This window comes from Camarhynchus parvulus, chromosome 13 (assembly GCF_901933205.1).
Source record: "Camarhynchus parvulus chromosome 13, STF_HiC, whole genome shotgun sequence".
NCBI lineage: Eukaryota > Metazoa > Chordata > Aves > Passeriformes > Thraupidae > Camarhynchus > Camarhynchus parvulus.
In genome coordinates, this window is record NC_044583.1 from 13751883 (window position 1) to 13763941 (window position 12059).

At 53.8% G+C, this 12059-nt stretch overlaps 1 protein-coding gene across 3 annotated transcripts in view; it reads left to right on the forward strand.

Annotated features, from left to right (window-relative positions):
* Positions 1-1800: 1800 nt before the first annotated feature.
* Positions 1801-12059, forward strand: part of CYFIP2 (cytoplasmic FMR1 interacting protein 2) — a 50273-nt gene continuing 40014 nt past the window's right edge. For 2 of the 3 annotated variants that reach the window (XM_030957216.1, XM_030957219.1), the window contains exons 1-5: positions 1801-1953; positions 8078-8218; positions 10197-10286; positions 10365-10442; positions 11945-12046. In XM_030957216.1, the coding sequence (XP_030813076.1) occupies positions 8102-8218; positions 10197-10286; positions 10365-10442; positions 11945-12046 (387 nt within the window). In that variant the 5' untranslated portion in view covers positions 1801-1953; positions 8078-8101. The remainder of the gene's footprint in view (positions 1954-8077; positions 8219-10196; positions 10287-10364; positions 10443-11944; positions 12047-12059) is intronic. The other variant, XM_030957218.1, reaches the window with a different exon arrangement.

The following is a 12059-nucleotide window of genomic DNA, read 5'->3' on the forward strand; positions in this document are numbered from 1 at the left end:
TTTTATGTGATGTTTGGCATTGTCCTTTTGTGAACGCCTGTCAGCACAGCAGGATTCGGGTGAATGGCTCTGCTGAAGCTCCCTTGGCAGCCACCACAAATTCAGGTGTGTTCTTGTGTTCAGCTCACCCCAGCACTGTGCTCTCTCTCCTCTCCACACACTGATGCTGTAGCTGCCTGGGGGTGCCCCTCGCTGTCACTGTCCCCAGCCTGCAGGGAGATCTGCAGCACAAATGCAGGGAAGCTCATTCTATCCTTCTACCAGCTAAGACAACATGAAGCAGAAAATTAAAATAGCATCATCACATTCATGGAATTCCCATCACAATGAGCGTGGCTGATAACGGGACCAGATTAAACTGTACAAAAAAAAAGTCCACGGCAGTCTCTTCTGCCAGATTTCTTGAACTAACCTTCACCCATGGCCTCAGAGTGATATTTGCTGTTAAATCTTTTGTGTCTGCAGTAACAACGCCCACTTACTGAATTTTTCTGACAAGTATTAAATAGTAAAAAGAGGAATGATGGCTACAATGTGTTCTAGTCAAGGGTGAGATAGAGTTGTAGATATCACAGAATCATAGAATAGTTTGGGTTGGAGGCGACCTTTAAAGGTCACCTAGCTCAAATCCCAAAGAAGAAATGTTATGCAGAGAAACGTTCTGTGCCCAGCGATTTATTGATACATTTTTTCAGGTGTGGTCCTGTCCTTTAGGACAAAGCTAGTTCCCAAGACTGTTCTGCTGCTTTTCTAGTTTGCAGACCCCAGTGCCTTCAGCCCGTGGCACCCACTCAAATTACAGCAGCAGATCTGCAGTGCAAACCTGGTGTCCCGGCTTCCCCTCAGAGCCAACAGACACTCACAGGAGCAAGCTCAGCCCCACACTTTCATGGACAACAGCAGCAGCCGCCTCTGAGGAACGGGAGGGGTCTCTCAAATCCAGGAAAGGCCAGGTAGCAATGTGATTCTGGCACAGTTCATGCTCAGGAAAGGGACACTGCCAGGGCCACCACAGAAATACACCTAGACCTGTATCTGGACTTTCATCAATCCTTGGGTACCCACCAGCATCTTTCAACAAGCAAGACAGCTCCATACAGGGTTTATATCAGTCTATCAGTCGCCATGAGGGAGTGTCCCTCTGAAAGCTGTGAGTTTGGATTTCACACTACATCTGAAGAGTGTATTAGAGCTTTAAACAGGACTAAAAGCAAGACTGGAAACTTGTCCCTGAGAAAAAGCCAGATGTCAAAAATGCCACGAGGAAGACCTTTCAGATGCAATGCTGACTCAGTAGAGGACTGGAGCTCTGAGCAAAGGCGCTGCCTTCAGGTTTTGATGCCCAACATGCTCAGTCACCCGAGGCTCTGTATGTTTTCTATACGTGTATGTATTCTGCCACCAGGGCGTTTGTTAAGATGGTAGGTGACGCCTATCAATGGCCCTCCGAGGGGCAGAGGGGCTGAACACCCGCGACCCAGCGAGCCCAGCGGCAGCAGCGAGATGGAGAATCCCATCCCGCTCCTGCTTTCTCAGGGACCCAAACCCATCAAGCTCCCGAGGGGCTGCTGCAGCCGCCCCCTGCTCTCTGCCCTCCGTGCCCCGGGAGTGCTGCCGGCCTTCCCCTCCCCGCCGGGAGCCGCCGGCGCCGCGCTGCCGCCAGCCCGGAGCTCCGCGCCGCGGGGGGAGCGCGGCCCCGGCCCCGAGCGGGGCAGAGCCGCGGCCCCGCCGCGCATCCCCCGCGCCGCTGGGGAGGAGCCGCCCGCGCCGCTCCAGCCCCCTTCCCGCGGCGGGGCCGGGGCTCCCCCGCCGCCGCGCCGCGCGGAGGGGCCGGCGGAGCCAGAGCCGCGGAAGTGCACTTGCTGCAGCCATTTCCTGCTCTTTGTGCGGGCGGCGCGCAGCATCCCCCGCCGAGCATCCCGCGGCGCCGGGCAGCGCACCCGCGGAGCGCAGGTGAGCGGGCGGGGGTGGGCGCGGGGCTGCGCGGGGGCTGCGCGGCTCCATCCCCTCCTTCCCTCCCTCCCTCCCTGTGCCCGCCGCCGAGCCCCATCTCCGCGGAGCCCCGGGCGGGCGGAGCGGGGCAGGTGTGGGACGTGCGGGATGTGCGGGATATGCGGGCCGGGCTGTGCGGGATGTGCGGGCCGGGATGTGCGGGATGTACGGGATGTATCCCACAATGCCCCGAGCTACCTGCGGCGCTCAGCCTGCCCGCAGCCGCCGCACGGCGCCGGGGAAAAAATAGCGCAAATCCGCCTTGTCCTCCCCCCGGCCCGCATCCCCAGCACGGGGGAAGGGGCCGAGCCCCGGGCCCGCGGGCGCTGCAGGCCCGAGCCGGGGTGGCGGCGGTGCTGGAGAACGGGGCGCGGAGAGGATGCTGATGGTAGAAGGGCGGCCCCGGCCGGCTCCCGGAGCACCCGTGGCGTGGAAATATGGTGTTCCAGGGGGATGAGGGGGATGGAGGCAGCGCCGGCGTCAGAGGCAGCGCTGGGGATGAAGGGCTGGAGCGGCGGCCGCAGGTTCGGGCTGTGCCTGGGTCGCGGCGGCGGAACCGCTCCCGCCCCGCCGGTGCCGGTGCCGGTGCCCGTGCCCGGGGCCGGTGACGGTGCCCGGGGCCGGCAGAGCTCCTCCTTTGTGCTCAACTTTGCCCCCGATGCCGCTGGAAATGCCCCGTGCCAGCCGCATCCCAGCGGGCCCGGGGGGAGGGAGCGAGGGGATGGATTCCGCAGGAAATTTCCGTGGGTTGGAAGGACCGGGAGAGAACGAGGAGGAGAAGGAGAAGCAGCAGCACACAGTGAACGCTCCCTGCTGTTGGGGAAGGGGGCAGGGTGCAGGGTTTGTGCGCTGTCAGGGGACGCTGCCAGCAGCAGAGCGTGGCCCCCTTTGCCATCTGCCGCTTCCCTCGGGGGGTTCCTGCCTGGGGGCTTTGGATCACAAAGGTCTCAGAGAATTAGGCTGAGTCGCTGAAGCCCCCGCACCCTCCTGTCCTGAGATACCGAGAGAAAAATCATCCTCGTGTTTTGCCTGATGATGGTAGTCTGGGGTTGGTCACACTGATGGGGGACTAGCCCAGTGTTCTGGTGTCACAGCCATATAATTCTGTGCTAATTCCCTGCATAGGAAAATTATTTTTTCATTTTCTCTGTACAGTTGATTGTTATTAATGAAGCCTAAGGAATAGGGGGAAATCTTCCATTTTCTGACCAGGAGTAAAGCAGAATATGCTGAATTCATTTTCACTGTATTCAATTTTGTTAACAACCAGTTATCATCTTTTCATGAGAAATGGGAAGATTGGTTTTGGAAGATCAGTAATTGGTCAACTATTAACAATGCTGGCCTGTGTGATTTGGTTTCCCAAGTGCTTTAACTGTCAGCAGTGAGTTGCTTATAAACTTGCTCTAAATTTCTCAACTCTTTTGGAAATGTAGTTTCATATACCTGTCTCCTTCCTTGACCCACTTTCTTTGGCACCAGAAAAAAAAATAAAAAACTATTTAGTTATTCTAAAAGAAATAAATTCCAAGATAATTGTGTTGCTGAGAGACAAGGATGGTGCAAATGCTTGGAACTCAGCCCTAATGGGATGGCAGAAAATGTAGAGTGGAGATAGAGAAAAACAGCTTCAGGAGTCCTGCAGTTTGGCTTCCTTTTTTTGATGGGAAGGTAATTTTATGGTTATTAACATCTGTGTCTGTGGAGAGCAGAGGCCCAGCTCTGCCAGCCTCGCTCACTCTGCAAAGAACCTCCTGACTGTGGTGGTGGTGGCTGCAATTACAAGTTCTGTGCGTTTTAGGCAGGAGTCAAACTAAAGTTTTACACTGTGAAGTTATTTTTTGCTAAATATATGTTGGTGGCCAGGATCCTTTATCCTTCTGTTGCTGTCAGGCAGTGGGTACCAGAAACTTGGCTTTTATGAAACTGACACTGGGTATTTGTTGGGCCAGGAGAGGGCCTGCCCACTGCTATGGTGCTATATTTGGAGAAACAGAGGGAAGCATTTTCACAGAGGTAAAACTAAATTCAGTGACTTTCCCAGGTTACCCAGGGGCTGGGAGCCAGAGCTGGATTCTCAGATAATCAGAGGGTGACCAGGTTTGTCCTCCTCCTGGTCACCTCCCCATCAAAAGTCTTTTTGCTGCTCGCCTCACCTCAGGCTCACAGGGCTTGGACTCTGTCTGGGCAATTTCCATTTTTTTCTTGCCTCCTTTCCTACTCTTGGTGCCTACTACAGCACCAGTGTGAGGAGCAGGCAAGCTGAAAATCCTAAACAGCCCATGGTACTTCCCCAGAGCCCTGAACTGTGCAGCTTGGGAGCTGAGCAGGTGTGCATGCAACATTTCATTATGGCCCTGCTTTTATAAGTATTTATTTATTTATTTATTTATTTATTTATTTATTTATTTATTTATTTATTTTAAAAGTCTTTACTGTTCAAGCCCAAGCTGTTTGAACAGTAGAGTCACTTTTGTTCTTCTCCCTGCAAAGAGGGTGATACTGCGCCAGTGCTTCTGGGCAAGTATTTTGGTGGGGAAGGCAGGACGTGCCCTGCAAGTTCAGGCATCTGGGATGTCCATCCTCTCTCCTCAGAGCCTTCCTGTGCTGTCTGTGGAATCTGGTCCCCAGGCTGTGCCACAAGAGCCCCTGTGTCAGCAAGTCCTCCTTTCCCTCCCTGCCTGGCTGGCTCCCCCAGGTCCTCTGTGAGATCATTTGGCTTTGGAAGGTGTGTGAGATGGCCAGAGGGTTTGCAGCTGAGCCGTGGGAAGGGGATGGGAAGTTTCTGCAGCAAATGAGCAGAAAGAGTGGGCAGCACTGCCGTTAGCACCGCTGCTCATGAGCAGGAGGGATAAACAGCCCAGTGCAGCATCCCTGCCTCAGGTTTCACTGGGGTGGGGTTAGTTTCTGCCAGGCTCACCTTCAGTTTTGCCAAAACACGTTGGACAGGAGGAACTTTGGTTTCTCTGACCAGAGCTGGGATCTGGAGGTGGCTCCTGGCAGCCTGGGAGGCCAGAGAGGCAGGATGTGCTTCAGGAAAGCCTCACCCCACTGTGCCTGGGCTAGGAGAGAGAAAAGCCCCGTTCCTGGGCCCTGCTGTGCTGCTCCCTGCTCGGGTGGAGCCCAGCTCTGTGGCCACGTGTGCCCAAGCACTGTCACCATGGGCTGAGTGGTGTCACCATCCTCTTCCCAGCACAGCCACCCCAAAGCCCCGGTGGTGGATGGCAGTGAAGGGCTTCTGATGAGTGTCCCCAGGGATCCCTGAACTCCCTGAGCTGGAAGCACTGCCAGATGACCTCCAACTGCCCCCCTTGTCTTGAGAGAGGGATGGAGCTGGATGTACAGGGCAGCCCCAGCATGTCTGGGTTAGAACCCTCTCTGCAGGAGGGTGAGGGAGGGCAGCACAGGTCTGGGGCAGTGGGGCTTCACTGCCATCCTCTCTGGGTGATCTGGGGTGCTGAATGACCCAGGTCTGCTGGCCCTGGACCAATGGCCCCTCTGTCACACACTCTGTCTGTGGCAATGTGCTGGGGACGCCAGGGGAAGTCCTGGCTGACCACACTGTTCCCTGTAGCTGGTGGTGGGTTCCTGGGTGGTCTTAAGAAAAGGTGGGTTGGAAGGTGGAAGTCCCCATAAAAACTCATGTATTAAACCCTCAAAGTCTGTAGTTTTTCCAGCTGCATCTGGGTCCTTGCACTACTCAGCCACGGCAAAGCACAGGGTGGGCTGGTGGCTGATTGCACCCCTCACTTGCAATGACTTGATTCATTCTTTTCTGTTCTTGTATTTCTGCACCCTTCCTCTCTGCCTGTTTGGGTGCAACATTTTTAGGGAAGGGACTGGCTCAGCCTCCCAGGTGTGGGCACTGCCTGGCACAGCAGGTCCTGATGCTGCATTTGGTACTCTTTCTCCTGGGGTGGCCCAAACAGCAGCAATAATTTTGTCCCTTGAGTTGCTGAGCTCTTTGGGTGTCAGCACAGGGTTGTTGTAGGAGTGCCTTTGGTTACAGCAAACAGACACCTTGCGCAAATGGCCCTAGAATTGCACTTAGAGAAAAATGGGGAATGAGCCCAAATAAACAGCCACAAAGCCCTCAAAGCTATGAAATGAAAAGTTTTGCCTTCTCGAGCCTGAAGTGTGTAATGAAGCACGAGTGAGTAGCCAGGAGTGTTGTTCTGGGATGCCAGTGGTGATCCTGAGGTGCTGGAGGATGGTGGGGGAGCGTGGTGGGCAGGTCTGTGTCCATCTGTCCATCTGGGGCTGGGCAGGCTGAGCTCCCCCCGGGCAGAGCAGCCCAGGGAGCCCCAGGCAGGCAGGGAGGAAGCTGCAGAAATGTAATGTCTGCCTTTGACAGTTGCTACAATTTGTAACAGGAAACCATCTTACCAGACAGGGGGGAAGAAGGAAACAGAAATTTGAGTGTGGAGGGGGAAAAGCTGCTTGTGATTTTGGGTATTTTCCAGGCACTCATTTAACGCTGCTTCAGCTGCAGGTACAACCAAACCTGTTTCTCAGCTGCCTGGTGCCTTGGGGAGGCATTTGTGGAGCAGGAATGAGTTTTGCCAGGCTCATAGGTATTCCTGCAGCCCACAGTGATGAGGCACAGCTGCAGACTCCTTCCTTCACATGACCCCACGTGAAGCCACCCCAGGAGTGCACCCTTGGCTGTGGCCCTTGCTGGGTGCCTGTCCATGGATGTGCCAAAGCCATTATCCTTCCCAATGCTGGAAATAAAAGGCAAACTCATTTTCTTGGAAGCAGTGGTGACCAAAGGAGCTGCTGTGGTTCTGCTGTATTTGGTGCTTATGCAGGCGCTGCCAGAGCCTTGTGTCCTGCCTGCTACCCTGTCTGGCAAAAAAAAAAAAGTTGCAAAAGCTTAGAGAAAAGCCAAAGAGATGATTAAAGGATTTGAAAATATGCTCTGTAATGAGGCAGGCAAAGAGCTTAGCTGGCTTGCAGGGTGTTATATTGAAATGTGTGAGTATCTCAATGGGAACTTTGATTTAGGGAGCTCTACTGTCCTGCAGATCAGAGCAACAAAACTCAAAGGCTCACATTTCAAACTAGACAGGCTCTGAGTAAGGCAAGAAGCACTGGAGGGGGTGTGATTTTCTAATGGAGTCAGGTGTCAATATTTAAAGAATTCTCTCTCTCCAAATGTCTGAGTGCAGCAGGGTGTTTTTCTGGGAGACACAGGCTCTAGGTCAGCCACAGCTATTGCACAGGATTAGGCATTAACTGGGGAAGCCCTGTGGCTGTGATTACACAAGGGCTCAGCCTGGGTGACAGCACCATCCCCCCGTGCCTGGACATTCACAGCCAAGGTGAGTGCCAGGGGAGGCAGGGACACACAGGTTTGTTCTGTGCTTCCCACTGGGTGCCTGCCTGGGGTGAGCACCAGGGGACTTTCAGAAATGCTTCCCTTTGATTTTATTTTGTGTATTTATTTTCATTTTTGCAGCTGGAGCTCTTGGCAGCTCCAGGGCAGGCTGGGACTGGGCAGGGGATGCCACGTCAGTGGTAAAAGTAGGGAAATTTAACAGCAACTTCTTTTTTTTGCTGCTTGCAGTGCCACAGCTTTGCCTGCACAGCACTCAAGCCTTTCCAGTTCACCTCTGGGATTTAATGCAGTTGGTTGTTTACAGTTTCCAGGGCTGTTCATGTGTGTGAGGAAGGCATGGGAGTGTCAGCATCTGTCATACTTCTCTAACCGAGCAGCTTCAGGAGATATTCTTGATAGCCCTGCTTTGCATTTCAGGGCACACGCTTTCACCCGGGGCTGCTGGAGCTGCCCTGCAGCACCCAGCTGTGCTGGCTGAGAGAGTTTTGCATAGAGTTAAGAGAGAAGTGCCTGGGTGGGTAGTTGTGTTTCTCTTATTCTGCATTCCTGCTCTGCTGTTGAATCACAGGAGAGAGATGACATGGAGATGTGGTATAATGCACAAGAAAAGGGAAAACAAATTGGGATTTTGTCCCCTGCAATGCCAGGAAGCTGTGCTCTGGTTTTGTCCTTTCCCACTCAGTGTCCTGCCTGCTGGCTGGTTTTCTTGTCTGCCTATCACCCTCTCTTTTGCTTTGGATGTAGCAGGGGAGCTGAACATCCGCAGCCATGACGACTCACGTCACGCTCGAGGATGCCCTGTCCAACGTGGACTTGCTGGAGGAGCTGCCCCTGCCAGACCAGCAGCCATGCATCGAGCCCCCTCCCTCCTCCATCATGTACCAGGTACCCCCGAGGCACAGGGGACGGAGGGAGGGTTGTTCCAGTGGCTCATGCAAAGCACGGGGCCACACAGTGCTGTGAGAACCAGCTGGAAACATCCGGGGTTCAGCGTGTCGAGGGAAACACTCAGATCTAGCCACAGATCTGTTCCCAAGGACTTTAAAGAGAAAGCACCAGAGTTTGGTGAAAGGGACTTTTAAGGCCAAGTGAAAACGAGGACCAGGGTGCATGAATGGGTGGGAAGCAGGAGATAAGATTTGTGATAACAGCAGAAAGTTCTCAGCGATGTTTATTTGTGCACATATTTCTGTGCTTCCTTTCCACGATCGTGCGTGCATCGAACTGAGCGGGGCGGGCTCAAAGTCCTGCCTGACTTTGGCTGGCCTGTGCCTCCAGCACAGCTGGAGCTGCTGGCATGGCAGGGAGGGCAGCTGCTAGAACCACTTCTGTGCCCTGAACAGCTCAGATTTAGCTGCAGCTGCACTCACCAAGCAAAGCCTGGCAGGGGCCCAGGGCACGGCTCCCACAGTGGGATGCCTCTGCTGCTTGGCCACCACACCCTGCCCTGTGGCACACACCCAGGGTTAAATATAATAGGGGGTTCCTTTCTCCATCCTGCCACTCCTGAGCTGCTGGCTCGCCCGTGGCAGTGTATAAATACCCCAGCACTGGGATTGCTGTGCCTTGTATGCAGGGCTCTGGAATTACAGCAGCTCAGAGCCCGGGCTCATTCCACAGCTTTGGTGTCTCTATGGGTTATCAGACCCAAAGGTCATTCTGGGCTGTTCAAATTTCAGCTCTCCCTGAAAAATCTTGATGTAGTTATTTGCTTATCTCTTCTTTCAATAAATTTTTATTTTTGCTGGTTTGTGTCTCATGAGGGGCTCAGGGTTCAGCCTTATGGCACAGCCTCCTTTCAGGGCCATGAGTTTGTGCACACAGCTGGGCCTAAAAACCTCCTCTGAGCTGGACCTGGAGATGTTGGCCAAGCCTGTTTCCTCATTATACTCAGTTTGTGTGTAGCCCTTCCCCTTGCTAGCCAGAAATGCTCATGCAATCTCAGCTTTTGTTGTCACATTGGTCACATGTGATGTCCTGGAGGCACTAAGAGGAGTAGCCCTGTGGCCACAGGTCTGTGCTCCCAGCTTTCCCACTCAGGAAATCAGTTACTGAGGTGAGTGTGGTGGCTGCAGTGCTGCTGTCATCCCAAGGAGCAGCTCTGGGTGCCTGGGGCCTCTGTGTGCCCTGCCCTGCAGCAGGTACCATCAGCCAGCCTTGGCAGGGGAAATCACCAAGCACAGGGCATGTGAAGGGCTCTCCAGAGAGCCAGGGGAGCTGATTCTCCATTCCCAACCTGCCTCTGCAGTTTCTTGTTCCCCTGTCCCAACCCAAAACTGTATCACAGCTTCCAGAACAAATGTTTGTCCCAACAACTGTTTGTGCTTGCAAGAGCAGCAGTAGCACTGATAATAGCACCTGGATGAGGGCTGACTTTCATATTTATGTTTTCCAGACGGCTCATTCCCTGCCCTTTCTCTGTGTTTATCCCTTGGCCTTCCTGCTGACAGGATGTGGTCTTCCCCCAGCAGCCAGGGCACAAACAGAAATTAATAAGGCTGCATCTGTCTTTGAGTTACCAAGCTAAAATCCCTAGAATAATTGCTCTAGCTTTTCTCTCTGCTGTGGCTGCAGTAAAGTTGGGCTTGATTCTACAAGGATTGTAAATGTCAGTCTTGACTGCCATATTTCCACACATATTCCCTGCAGGACAACCATGTGTGATTCCAAAGCATCTCAGGGTGTGTGTGTGTATGAAACTACTTCAGACCTAGAGGTGCAGCACCTCAAATAGATCACAAGCTCCTCCCATGCCCCAGGAGCGCTACTAATTCTGCTTTTTGCCAGCAATCCCATGTCAGGCTGTACCAGGTGAGCAAACAACCAGCTGTGTTTAACCCCCACCTCTCTGTTTTGCCCACAGGCCAATTTTGACACAAACTTTGAAGACAGGAACGCCTTTGTGACAGGCATTGCCAGGTACATCGAGCAGGCCACGGTGCACTCCAGCATGGTGAGTCCCCCAGCTGTGTCCCAGGCTGCTGAGCCCCCAGTGCCTGCCCTGTCCCACCTGCACCCCTCTGTCTTTCAGAATGAGATGCTGGAGGAAGGCCACGAGTACGCCGTGATGCTCTACACGTGGAGGAGCTGCTCACGAGCCATCCCTCAGGTAGCCCAGCCCTTCCCAGGCAGGGGGCCTCCCAGAGCCCCTCTTGGGTTTTGTCTTGGCTGTGGGTTAGTTTGGAGGCAGAAGAACAGGAAAAGCAAAGCAAACCAAAGCAGATGATGCTGAGACCCAGCCACGAGGATATTCCTGTTGATTGGGTATTTTGTATTTGCTGCCGTGCTGCTGTTGCCTCCCCTGGCTACTCCAGCAGAAGGCTGTGGCTAAGCTGATGGCAAGGCAGCACTAAAATCACCTGGTGTGGTGTCCTCCCTGTGACATTTGTGCCTCTCTGAGCAGCTTGTGGGGTCCCTGCCCCTTCCCCCTGTGCTCCCCTCAGGCTGCTCTCAGTGCTGTGTGTGATGGAGGAGCAGAGAATGCCATGACAGAGGGTTCAGTTACACCTTGACCAGATTTGATCTTGCAGTGACCCCTGTGCCTTGCCATGGGGCACATGGATGTCGCCAGGGGGGTCCTGTGCTCAGCCCCCCAATCTCCCTGCTTGGTCAGGTGCGGCTCCCTGCTGCATCAGAGGCTGTGGCTTCACCGGTGAAGAACAGAGCCTGCTCCTGAGTGTGCACCACTCCTCCCACCCCCACTGCATCCTCATGGCCATTGGTGCATGGTAGGATGCTCAGGGCAAGGCCAGGAGCTGGGCTTTGGTGATCCCTGTGAGCCCCTTGCAGCTCAGAATGTTCTGGATTCTGTGGTACTGCCTGGCTGCAGTGTGGAACAGCAGGGCAGGGACATTGGATTGCCCACTGCAGGGAGGGCAAGGCTCCTTTGGCAGCATCCCCCATGCCAGGCTGGCTGATGTGTCCCCCCATGCCCTGAGCATCAGCTGCTGGGTTACTGAACGCGCAGCAGAGCTGTCAGCCCCATCAGAGCCTCCTGGGAGCAACAGCTGCAAACACAAGCAGAGCAGGGCAGCAGGATGCCCTGGGCAGCTGCTGTTTCCCTGTGCATTTGATAATGACTCCAAGTTACTGTTTTGAAAGTGAGATGGATGACAACTGAGTAAGTCCTTAAATTTAGCTTCCCAGGAGCCCAGTGACAGTGACTCAGTTCATTGCTGTCAGCCACAGACAAGCCCAGTGATTTTTAATGGATCCTCAACAGAACCAGAATAATCCCAGGGAGGCTCTGGCAGAGCTGTAACCTGGTGCCTTGTGTGTCTTGCAACACAAATCTCAGATGAGTTCATGCTACAATATTATGCAGCAGGTCCAGACTCCATGCTTGTGTTCCATGCCAGAAAAATGCATTAGGAGACTTTATCCCCCAGAATCAGGATTGTGCCTTTTTAGAATGCACGGAGAAAATTTCAGGTCTGAAATATCCCCTTTTGCTTTCACCTGTTGTATTGAGTACCAGCTCCTTCTCAGGTTCTTCTGTTGTCTTTGGGTGGGGACAGCACTCCAGGTGAAGCAAGGAGAAGGTGGTGCCACAGTGAGCCACAGCTGGCTTAGAAGCTGATGCTGACACAGATGGTTTTCTTTGCAATGCAGGTGAAATGTAATGAGCAGCCAAACCGAGTGGAGATTTATGAGAAAACAGTGGAAGTCCTGGAGCCAGAAGTCACCAAGCTTATGAAGTTCATGTATTTTCAGGTAAGTGATCAAG